Genomic DNA, 12,628 nt, shown 5'->3' on the forward strand with positions numbered 1-12,628 from the left:
AGGCCTGGGTCTCCTCATCTGTCCAATGGGAATACCACTGCAAGGTTGCCCCGGGGTATGGACTTCCCCTCCCCTAGGGGCGTCCACCATGGAAGCTTGGCATTCCCACCAGAGAGCCACCCCTAACGCTCCCTGGCTGGAGCCCTGAGTCTGGGGCAGCTGGGCTGGTTACGGAGCAAGAGGAGGGCCAGGGCCATGCCTGGGAAAACCACTGCCCACCATGCTTATTCTCCCACTACCCCAGTCTCAGCTCCTACAGACCCTGCGCAAGGTGAGGGAAGAAGGACAGGGAGAGAAAATCAAGTTATGTCCGCTGGTCAAGCACCACTCCCCATGCCCAGTGCAGGTCTCCAAGGGGCAAGAGGAGTTGTCAGCTGCCCTTCCTCTCCCTCATTGCCTCCTTCTTACCCCGACTTTCCCAGAGAAGAGAAAGAAAGGGGAAAACCAACATTAGCAGGAGAAGAATAGAAGCAGAAGGAGGGTCACCTCCCTCAACTCTCATCCTCTTTGCTCACCTCGAGCCTCCATCTCATTCGTCTTCCCATATGCCCTTGCCATGTATTGGAACCCTGAGAGTCTCACCTGGTGGCCTGAATCCCGGCGAGCTCCTGTCTGCTGCCAGGACCACTTGGGTCGGGATGTGTTTCCTGGGTTCCCAGCACCTGCCTCACAAATAAACTTGAAAATGTTGTTTACAACAGGAAAGATGGGGCTCCCTGTGACTATTATTTAAATAGTTTCAATATAATCACAAGCAGCAATGAAGATAATGGAGTGAATGGCGTTAAATGCTGACCTCAGGGTGTCAGCCTAGGAGCACAGGCTGAAATGCAGCTGCCTGTAGCTTAGAGCCCAGAAAAGTGAAGTCCAGGCTTGGCGCCCATGGTGAGTCAGCTGTGCTGCCTGCCCCAGCCCAGCCCACAGCCCTAGCAAGGTCCCATTACCCCACTGAGAAGGATAGGGGGCAGTAATGGGTTCGAGTTAACACAGCACTTCTAAAGAACATCCACATAAGTGTACCTTGAGTAGGAGGGGAGTATTTCATGCATATATGTAATATAAGTTGTGAAACACACACACATTTAAATACACATGTTAGCATTCCATTCAGGAGCTAGAAGCCAAGTTTACTTGCCTAAAGATTGTATCATTTTGCTTTGTTAAAATTTTAAATAAAAAACAAAAACAAAAAAATCCCTCTTCCTTGTTGATGGTGCTAGGCATTGAGGACACAGAGATGGAAATTCCCACTTAGCCTTTACAACTCTTGGGTCTCCTCTGAGCATCTCCCCCAGCTTCTGCTAACACTCCCCACAGCTAGGTCCGGAGGCTCTGCTCGCAGCCCCAGAGCAGTTTTGCACAGTTTGTCCCACCGTCCTCTGACTTCCCTCCACTTGACTGTGAGATCCTTGAGGTAGGAATGCCCAAGCCCAGCTGGCAGAGAAAGGGCGTGTTAGGCCAAGGTGATGGCATGTGTAGGGTCACATGAACAAGAGACGGACTTGCAGGAAGTTCCCTTGGTGGAAGCCTGAGAGGCAGGTGTGGGGAGAGGCCGTGGGGGCAAGGTCCTGATCTGTGAGGATAATGACTTTGGTCTTTATCAGAGGCATTGGGGGACGGTTGATGGATTTTGAGCAGGGAGATGACATCCTTGACACTACCCTTTACAAAGATCCCTTTAGCTGTGGGTTGGAGGAGCGATTGGAGTGGGAGTAGGGGGTCAGAGGGATTAAAAGCAGAAAGCTAATGGGAGGTTATTAGGCTCTAGATGAGACAGGATGAGATTTGAGCTGTGGCATCAACAGTGGGAATAGAAAGGAAAGGATAGATTGAGAGATCGGTCAGGAACCTGAATCACAGGTCATTGGGATTGTGCTGGACACTGGGCCCTTTGCCAGTCCCTGACAATAACAGATGGCCCTCCTTTGAGGAGTTTAGTCTAATAGTAAATCCAGACAGTAAACATTTACAGTAGAATATGTTGAGTGCTACCATAGGGCAAATATAGAATAAAATGGAAGCACACAAGAGAGGAGTCTAACTCATTCTCGAAGAGCCAGAAAAATTAGGGCCACCAGAGTCAGGAACATACGGGAAAGAGGAGATTTTTGTATGAAGCTAATGAATTTGGTTCAGGACAAGTTGCCTTTGAGTTTATTAAAAAGTTATCAGCATCTAGGAAGAATGCTAAAATCTGAAAGGAGTAGGAGATACCCCCAAAAGATCCCAAGAAACAACAACTGAAGAAGTAGGAGGAGGGGAACCAGAAGAAAGAGCGATCACAGAAGTCAAGTTTAAGAAAAAGAGGAGTGGACCAGAGATTCCTGTACCATGCTGAGGCCAAGCAAGACCTGGAATGTTTCCATGGGGTTTGACATGAAGGAGGTCAAAAGAGGTGACCTTAGGGAGAGCAGATTTAGAAGAGTGTTGGGGTCTGGAGGTTTACAGGTGGTTGAAGAATGAGTTGGGCTATAGAAGTGTAGATGGCGAGTGTAGATGAGTCCTTGAAGAAGCTTGCCTGTGAAAGGAATGAGAGGGATGGTAGTGGCTGGACTGGGATGTGGGGTGAAGGGTGGTTTGTTTCTTTAATGTGATATTTATGTTGAGGCCAAAACCAGTGGAGAAGAGGGCACAGATGGTTGTTTCGAAACACAATCACTGTCCTTTGCCCTCATGCTTGTGTTCCTTTGCCCTCATACTTGTGTTCCTTTGCCCTTTTGCAGTCCTTCAGCGTTCTCTGAGTGTTTTGGGTGCTACGGGGGGAAAAAGACATAGAAGACAGTTCCCTCACCCCAGAGGGCCACCTTCTCATTTTCTCTTGCTCTCTGACCAGACTGCAGGCTCCTGCAGGGCAGGGGCTGTGTCTTGTTCACTGTTGTAGCTGCAGGATCTAGCAGAGGGACCAGCATACTGCAGTCGCCCAATTCATGTTTGAGAATTTATCTGCCCGATTCTAATAAAAGTAGTGAGTAACTACCCTAAGAGAGCTGTTTGCTGAGATGGCAGTGAAATATTAGGGTTTGTTTTAAGCGCTTCTCAGTTCTTCATTATTTTGACTAATTTACTCTATCCCATTTCTCCCCAGGCAGTTCTGCTCGTCTTGATTTTTGTCCTCAGAAAGAGAATAAAATTGACAGTTGAACTTTTCCGAGTCATAAATAAAGCCATCGGCAGCTCTCCTTTCCTGCTGTTCCAGCCACTGTGGACATTTGCCATCCTCATTTTCTTCTGGGTCCTTTGGGTGGCTGTGCTCCTGAGCCTGGGAACTGCAGGTACGGGCAGCGGGGTGGGTCCCATCACCTCGGAGTCATGCACAGAAGATGCCACCGTTTTGGAACCATTGGTCTGTTTTTGTAGGCACTGACCCTCCCATTGACTACAGGCATCTGATGACAACAGAGATGGTGCTAGGGCCTCTGTCATGGAGGGAAGCAGGATGTTCTTTTTCTTCTTTTATATAGTCATTAAAGAAGCTGGGTTTGTGTTTCATGAAAGAACAAATTCAGTGAGAACTGAAAGAGCTTCAGGAAAAACTACAGTATGAACAAAAGTCTATAGGAAGAATGTTATCAAATGTCTCTGGGTTTAAATTTTTTCCAAGGTAATTTGCCAACTCCTCACAAATCAGTAGGTGATAAAGAAGAACCCAGGAAAGACCCTATTAAAATCTTGTTGTGCTCAGCGGAGCCAGCTTAAGTGCAAAGCAGGTGCACACAGAAGTTCACACTGCTTTGATCCTGAGAAGACAATACTGTGTCCCCCATCCTTCTGTCATGATGCATGCATTGTTATGCTCAACTTACAGGCAAGAAAATAGAGGTTCTGAGTAAGTAATTTGCCCAAGGTCAAACAGCTGGGAAGTGCGGTGGCTCTCTCTGGCTCCAGAGCTTTAGAATAGAACCTGTCCTCTTTCCTCTATCTCACCTTTTCCTTGTGTCTGAGATTCAAAGCTAGGAAATCAAAATTAGGCTTCCTCAGATCCGTCTGTTCAAATCGAAGCAGTATTACGGCCACAGCCGCTGGCTGGCAGATACAGGCTGTGCCCCTAATGTGGCACTTGGGGCCTGTGGCTACAGGGAGACATAGCAGGGCCAGAGGTTGAAGCCAGAGCAGGCTGGGAGTGACAAGTGGCAGGAAGTGGCAGGGTAGAGCGCATGGGGTGCTGGGCTGTGGTACTTGAGCCCTTGCCCCGAAGAATCACCAGAGGAAGGTTGAGGTCTTGGGAAATATGGCTCAGGACCAGAGAAGGAGCTTCCTCCTCCAGCTTCTGGGGCCTATGAGTCTGGCTGAAGGAAACTGGTTCTGTGGTTAAACCCTCAATGCTTTAGAGCAGGGCACATTCTTCCATTCGTTCTTTGATTCACGGATGTTAGGTGAGTTCTGTGGGGCTGAGGCCTTGGGAAGGCACCAGGGGTGAGGGGTGGTCTCTCCCCATAGCACTTAGAGCCAAACAGGATGGACTGAGAATTAAGCACGTGCTCACAGCAGAGTTGACGAACGTCACCTTGGAGAAATTTGGGGAGCCTTGAGAGCACCAGAACGAGGTTCCAACCCACTTTGTGAGTCAGGGAAGGCTTCTCAGAAGATGGGCTAGAAGTTGCCAGAAGATCAGAAAATACAGAAAGAGACAAAAGGGCATTTAATGGTGTCACGACCAAACACAGGAGAGGACTCAGTCACAGGGGACAGGAAGAGAGCCAGGTTGAGAGCTGGGGCTGCAGTCAGAGAGGAAGAAGCCCCACGGCTGACTGGGGGTGAGCTGCTAGCATGGTGCCCCGTCAGTCCCCACCATAGGCCCAGGGCCCAGGGGGAATTCAAGAGCCCCAGCCCCAGGATTGAGAGCAAGAGGGGCAGGGAGACAAGCAGGCTCTTCTCTAGGGCCAAAGGTGGCACTCGGTCTATAGCTGCTTCAGAGGGTCATGTATTAAAGTGTGGCAGTTCTCTATCAGTGCAAGGAGCAAACAAGCAAGAGTGAGAGGAGTCAATGGGCGGGAAAGCAAGCTGGGTGCCAGGACCTATTGTGGTATGGATGACGTTAGGGTTGATATTAGACTTTCTGGGAGGGAAGGTATTACACAGAGTGACTGCCGTCGCTCCTCCCTGGGGTAGGGCATCATAAGACCAGTCTGGCGTCCCCTCAGGCCACCTGCCTCTCCTTTCCACTCACCTGTGGGCTGATCCAGGTGCACAGAGCTCCCTTTGTTTTCAAAGGCCTTTTCACCCAGTGCCAAAGCAACAGCTCTGGGCCTGGGCAGGTCAGCAGCTGCATCCCTTTGATCTTCAGAAGATGCCCCAGCTACACTTGTGAGAGACTCTGAGCTGCTCTCACAGCTCGAGCAAAGATGCCAGGTGAGCTGGGTGGTGAGAGACGGCACACATGCCTGATTGTCTTGTTCACCCCCCCTCAGACTCCCTCTTCAGTCCATGCCCAATGTTGTGGAGTGTCTTCAGTAGGTAAACACTTGTGAGTTTTCAATTTTGTCAGACAGTTGAATGAATGATTCTTTTGATCTATAAAAAAGAAAAGAAAATACAGGAAAAGTGAACTTAGATTGATCATTTTTGCCTGGATGAGCTATATTTCTCTAGTGACAGTTGATCAGTCTTTTAACTACTTACCAAATTCTGGCCTGTTTGGGGATTATTTCAGCAGAGCATATCAATGCCCCCAGCAATGACATTTATTGGTCGGTTGGGACTTGTCTGCTACCAGCAACGTGACAGTGACTACTAAAATCCAGTGGAGAAAAATGAAAACTGTAATAACCTTGGGGATCCAGCAGGTGCAGTTGGCAGGTTGGAAAGAGCCCACATGAGCTGATTCCCCCAGTTGTCATTAACATGGTCTGGAGGCCCCAGAGTCTGAATAAAGGAAGAGGCCCATTGAGGGGGAGTTTTCCCTCACAGTCTCTGCCGCGCTTAGAAGAGGTAACACAGGGATGCCTCAGCATGCTTGGGACAGGCAAAGGGCCGTGCTTGGAAAGGAGGCAGCAGGATCGGACAGAGGATTTCCCATCAAGGGACCCGGGATCCAGGCTGGCTCTGGCCTTCCTTGTATGTTAATCCTCTGCTCTTCCCTTTTCCCATGTTTGCAATGGAAAAATGCTGCTTTCCCCAGGCTGCCTCACAGGGACGTTAGGAGGCTGAGATGGAATCAGAGCTTTGCTTTGCAAGTAAAGGACCATATATGTTCCTAATTTTAGGAATTAATTTCGACTAGGGAAAATCAAGAACTAGCTTCAGCTTAGTGGTTTATTCTTTGCTCTGCCTGGCACATTTGAGAACACAGTTCAAAAGAAAATAGTCTTTTTTTTAAATTATCAGAGATCTAGAAGATATTCAAAGTTATTGTACAAAAGCCTGCTAGTGGCCCAGCCCGGTCCTAGGAACCGAGTGAAGGGAGATTGCACAGGAGCGATTTGAAACAGCTCCTGCTTTTCAGAAGGTCACGGTCCCTTTGGGAAGGTACAAAGGAAAACGGTCTCCACGGACATCTCTGTGCCCTTCACCTGCTGTGATCTTCGTCTAGAGCCTTCTCCTCTTCCCCAATGATACCCCAACTCCCTACCCCAAACTACTTGGAAATCTAGTCATTCTTCAAGATTTGAGTATTATATTTCTTAGAAAATCTCCTATAAATTCCCCAGGCACACAGATGTTTCTTCTTCATTTTCCTTGCATTTTTTATGCTCTTCATTCTTTCAACAAATGTTCGTTGCAAGTCTACTATGTGCCCTGGGTATGGGAGATACAGCAATGAGCAGGACAAAGGCACTCGTAAGTGGGGAATGAGGGAATAAATAAGTAAATATATTATATGTCATGGTGGTAAGTCCTGTGAAGAACAATAATGCAAGACAATGACTTGTGTGTTGTCGTCCCACTAGAGTACAAACATCTTGAGGGCAGCGACCATGTCTTTTTCTCTCTGTGTCTCTTAGCTCAGTGCACAGGCCCTGAATGGGATCAGAAAGTGTGTGCTGAATCCGTGTGAATTCACATCAGTGTTGTGAGTATGAAATGAGATGAATACATTAAAAGAATTTGGTAAATTGCAGGCTCTATGTCAGTGAGATTTTTCTTCTCCTTTTCTCTGATCCTCATGCTGTCAGAGCAGAAGCTGAGCCAGTGGGAGGTACAAGCAGGATTGCTATTAGTGGGCTGGGGGTCCAGCAGGACATTTAAGCCAATTTGCTGGAAGAGAGCAAGTACACAGAATGTGCTAGAAATTTGAGCCCTTCCAAGTTGGGCCTACTTTCTTTGGGAAATTATCCCAACCAGCTGGACTGCCTTCTTTGAGAAACTGCCATTTATATTGATGATTAGTATCACTTCAGTCTTTTGAAGTACTTTAAAGCTTGCTTATAATATCTAGATTTACAGTTAGCTGCAGGATGAATTTCCTCCAGGTTATACTGATAACTCTAGGAAGATCTCCAGAAAATTGTCTCAAATCTCTATGATAGGATATATTACTTGAGGAAGGTTGGCTGTTCATTCATTTAGTCATTCATTCAACAATTGCTTATTGAACATTTACTGTCTCAGACCCTGTTATAGAGGCTGGAGATAAATCCTTCTGGTTTGGAAGCTAGAGGGAGATAGGCATTAAATAAAATACGTAAGCGAATTTCATAGAACATTAAAAGTTGGCAAGTGGTATGGAGAAAGATAAAGCAGAGAACAGGAACCGGAAAGGCTTAAGGGAGGGGTGCAATTTTAAATTTGGTGACCGGGGATGGCCTCATTGAGAAGGTGGTACATGAGCAAAGATTTGAAGGAGGTTAGGGCAGAGCCATGAGGCTGTATAAGGGAAGGGAAAATGCTCTCAGCAAAGGGAACAGCCATAGGCAGAGGTCTGGGGGCACAGTGAGGAGGCCCGTTCAGCCAGAGTGGCATGGTTGAAGGAGGGCATGGTTCAGGAGGGGGTCAGAGAGCAGAGGGCCTGATTCTGGGGCCCTGTAGGCCTTTATAGGAATTTTGATTCTAATCTAAGATGGGAAGTCATCACAGTGTTTTAAGCAGAATAGTGACGTGATCTGACCTACATATGAATAGCAGTGATCCAGGGAGGAGATGACGGTGGCTTAGGAGAGGTCGTAATGGTGGACATGGTGTGACATATTGGATTCTGCATCTAGTCTGAAGGATTTCCTGATATAGTCAATGAGGGGTCTGAAAGAAAGAGGAGTCAGGGATGGTACTGAGGTTTTTGGCTTGAGCAACTGGAAGATAGGGTTGCCACCCATGGAAATGGAGCAAGACTTTGAGTGGAGCATTTTAGGGGGAGATCAGAAATCCGCTTTTGGTTGTGTATTTGGCATGTCTTTAAGGAAGCCAGATGGAAATATGAAGTAAAGAGTTAGCTGTTGGAGTCTGAAGTTTCTGGAGAAATCCCAGGTAGAGATCTACATTTGGGAATCTGGGAGCATGTAAGTAGTATTTAAAACCATGAGGTTAGAATGAGTGCAGAGAGAGAAGAAATCTAAGGCCTGTGCTCTGGGGCACTTCAGTGTTAAGAAGTCCTGGAGATGAGGAAGAATAAGGAAGGAAACTGAAAGGGAGCCACCAGTGGGCAGGAGGGGAGAAAGCGTGCTGTCCTGGAATCTGGGTAAAGGTTTCGAGGAGATGTGAATGGTCCAGTGCTGCTAAGAAAGATAAGGGCTAAAGATTGACCACTGAAGTTTGCAACATGGAGGTGACACAAAACAGTTTCAGAGAGGTGATGGGGAGTGGATCCGGATTGGAGTGGGTTTAAGAGAAAAATGGGAGAAAAAGAATTGGAAAGAGTAAGTAGAGAAAATCTTGAGAATTGGATCATAAAGAGGAACAGAGAAATGGAAAGGCAGCTGGAGGAGGAAAGAGTCAAGAGTAGATTTTTTTAAAGATGTGAGATGATTAAAAATGTTTCAGTAGAGGGACTGTTTTGATGAAGCAAGAAAGAGGGAGAGAATTGAGGAGGTATCTTCAAGTAGGTGAGAAGTAGGATCTAGTGGAGAGATTGGCCTTAAGATCATGGACAGTTTATCCTATCAGGAGGGAGGGGGAGGCAGGGGGTGGGCTATGGAAACCTGCCGATGGCGAGTAGATGTAGTGGGTAAGCTCTAGCAGAGGTTTTCTGATTGCTTCAATTTTCTCAGAGAAACCGGAAGTAAGGTCATCGACTGAGAGTGAGGATGGGGAAGCAGCTCTCAGAGGTCGGAGGAGAAATTATAAACAGTCCAGAAGGGGAGATGAATAGACTAACATAGCAACGTGTGAGTTCCTGATAGTCGCTCAGATGGTATCTTTCTTCTGATTTTTCGTTTGCTTCTCTCATTTTCTTCCCCTAATAGCTAACATCCAGTATAATCTAGCATGCAGTAGATGCTTAATAGATATTTGTTAATTTCAGAACTGGAATCATATCTACCTATATCTCAATTATAGCTAACCCTACATTGTACTTACTATTCAAAGTGCCATACCCACTTGATCCTCATAACAGCTACATGTATGACATTTAGAGCCATGAGACTGGATGGGATCCCCCCCGGGAGTGAGAAGTAGGTACCTTCAGATTACAGACAATGAAACAGATTTTACAGTGTCCCATAACCTGCCCGAGGTTGGGTCACCATTAGATGACAATGCAGAGGTGTGAATCTCAGCCTGTATGACTCTTGAGCCCAAGCCTGTAACCACTGCCCCAGGGTTCATCCTGTCTACCCTCTTCGTCTTTACGATGAGAGAACTGAGGCCCAAGGTGCTGATCGCTTGTGTCAAAGCCGAGGCAGGAACTAAGTCCACTCCCAGCTGAGTGCCCTCTCCACCACCATCCCTGAGATCCATCATATCTTGGGATCTATCTGTAGAAGTCCAGTTCCTGCTAACACCTGTTAGCTACACATGGTAGTAGCTGTATTGTAAGAGTCCTTAGTGACAAAGCGACTGGTCGTTCAATGAGAGGCACTTGCCTGCACCAACCCGGCCATCCAGAAGAGGGCAGTCATGTGTGCATAAACCCGCCTGCCCCACCCATAGACTAGTCCTGGGCTTTCCTCCTGAAGCCAGCGCCAGCGCCTGGTTCTTCAGAGTGTTTACTTAAAGGAGTGTTTCTCAAGCAGCCGTTTTGTCCCCCAGGAGACATTTGGCAATGTATGGAGACATTTTAGGTTGTCATAACTGGAAGCGAGAAGGGGGGATGCCCCTCACATCTAGTAGGTAGAGGCCGGGGAAGGTGCTAAACATCCTACAGTGCACAGAACAGTCCCCCTACCCCCGACAAAGAATGATCTGGTCCACAATGCCAATTGGTGTGTTGAGAGGTTGAGAAACCATGTCCTAAAGGGAAGTCTATAAACAGCCTGGTATAACTGAACCAGAAGAACAAATAGAAGACAGCTTTGCTAAAGATGTCCAAAAGCAAGTGAGCAGTCAAAACTAACGCACAGGTTCTGCTGCTTTGGGGGATGCCAACGGTTTGAAGGCCTGCACAGGTCTTGACTTATCCAGCCGCTCTCCACTCGCCGGCTGTTGCCATCAGTGTGCCGAGCAGGGATACATGTGAACGTGCAGAGCGAGGAGAGACTGTCCCCCTCAGAATGCAGGACCTTTGTACTTGCCTTTTGTCAGTCGAGGAAACCATCCCTCCTGCTCTGTGAAAACATTCTCCAGCCCCAAAGCATTTGTGAAGATGTAGATCTAATCTTGCAGAACGGCAATCTGTCCCCAGGACTTGGAGACCTTGCAGGAGCAGCAGAGTGCTTGTTGGCTAGCCCCTGTCACTTCTACTCCTCCAGGGAGTGGTTCTCCAAGTCTCCACTGACCTGATCTACCCAAACACACCTGTTCGTTGTGAGGGGTCACCTCCTTTGGAGTTGGGAATGCTTTTCTGAAACACACCCATTTTGGAGAAACATAAGCATTTATCAGTGCCTTACCTGAAACAGAGATTGCCGCCAAGCCAGAATGCGCCCAGTGTTCACTAAAATATTAACTTCTCTCTGTACATCAAGCTGCTCCACTGTTTGTCACAATGTGACTCTTGTTCAGCAGAACACAGAGCATAAGGAATTGAGCCCAGCCCTGATCTGTGGAAGCATGATTATCTTCTCCTACTTCCTTTGCACAGACTCTATTGTGAATGTCTAAAGACATATGAATTATGAACCTAAAAGCAATTTATAGCTATGAAAGGAATCTGAAACTATCTTTAAATGTTGTTCAAGTTGTAGGTTTCGCCGAAGACCAAAGTGCCTATCTTCTTACTTACAGTAGCTTATTTAAAATATTTAGCAGAGTCCTTCTAGAAATCAAGCACAGTCCCACAGCTGGGATTTGCCAAATCCAAATGGAGTTGAATTAAATTGCAGAGCTAATTCAAGGGCTTCTTTAGATGAGGGCGCGTAAAGCAAGGTACAGCCTTGGGAACGGCTGAGCACTGCTGGGGTTACCTTGCTGGCCTTGGTATAATACAGTATTGTGCTCCTGAAATTTAATAATAATAATCGTTGTCACTTATGGAGGGCTATTCCAGGCCCTCTGTTAAGCACTTACCAGGTAATGTCACTCAGATTACCACCAGGAAATGGGTATTAGAGATAAGGATGCTGAAACTCCAAGAGGCCAAGTAGCTTGCCCCAGGCTACCCAGGAAGAGGTAAAGCTGAGATCTGAATCTCCAAGATTAACCCTGAGGCCCAGCAGGCATTTTAAATGTGTTAGAAGAGTTTGTTCTTGAAATCTGCAATGAATCCCTTTGAAAGAAATGAAGATCTTTGTCTTTTAGAATGGCTAAAGTTGGGGTAAAGTAAGGTTCTATAACATAGTCTTAATGGCTTTGTGTGGTTTCATCAACATAGCAACTTTTGTTCACATCCCAAAGTGGTCTAGTAGAAAATCCAGGCATTTTAGAGTCCAGTGTGTCTGGGTTTGTATTCTCCTTCCGCTAATCATGAGCAGCAAAACTTTACGAAAGTTACTTGTCTCTTCCAAACCTCAGTTTTCACATCTACAAAGTGGGATCGGTATTAGAGTATGGGGCAAATACCTTGCCAATTGCTTACCAATCAGTCATTGTAATTATTGTTGTTGATGTTACTCATAAATTAAAGGTGTGTTTCAATTTTTAGTTTTTGCTGTGGAGATCTTAAATTATGGTGGGTGCTTCAAACTGCTTTGGTGTCTGTATTTCATGTAATGCCAAAGGCCAGGCACGAGAGGCATGGCCTGTGGAACCATCTTCCACCCTTGGGGAAGCATTGGTGTAGAGCATGTCTGTGTTTTAAACTTTAGGAGCTGCCCAGGTTATCGAAGGCGGCCAAGTGGAGTACAAGCCTCTTTCTGGCATTCGGTATATGTGGTGGTACCATTTGATTGGCCTCATCTGGACCAGCGAATTCATCCTGGCGTGCCAGCAGATGACTACAGCTGGGGCAGTGGCTACTTGTTATTTCAACAGGTAGGTCTAGCATGTTACTCCTGCTGGTTTGTCTGTGTGCTTCATGTTGTGCATCTCAAAAGATATTTTGGAGCTTTGCCATGACCCCTTAAAAGCAGTGGCCTAGAATGAAAGACTAAGCTAAAAATTGGGTGGAATGGTCATTTGGTAGTGAAAAGAAATGTTATACCTTAAATTTGCTGCATTT

General features: G+C 46.7%; 1 protein-coding gene across 13 annotated transcripts in view; it reads left to right on the top strand.

The window, feature by feature from the left end:
- The window catches only part of SLC44A3 (solute carrier family 44 member 3), an 80,732-nt gene that overhangs the window by 29,825 nt on the left and 38,279 nt on the right, over nucleotides 1-12,628 (top strand). For all 13 annotated transcript variants that reach the window (XM_044749607.2, XM_070486879.1, XM_070486876.1 and 10 more), the window contains 2 exons: nucleotides 3,086-3,272; nucleotides 12,276-12,441. In XM_044749607.2, coding sequence (XP_044605542.2) covers nucleotides 3,086-3,272; nucleotides 12,276-12,441 — 353 coding nt within the window. The remainder of the gene's footprint in view (nucleotides 1-3,085; nucleotides 3,273-12,275; nucleotides 12,442-12,628) is intronic.

Source organism: Equus asinus, chromosome 16 (assembly GCF_041296235.1).
Source record: "Equus asinus isolate D_3611 breed Donkey chromosome 16, EquAss-T2T_v2, whole genome shotgun sequence".
Taxonomy (NCBI): domain Eukaryota; kingdom Metazoa; phylum Chordata; class Mammalia; order Perissodactyla; family Equidae; genus Equus; species Equus asinus.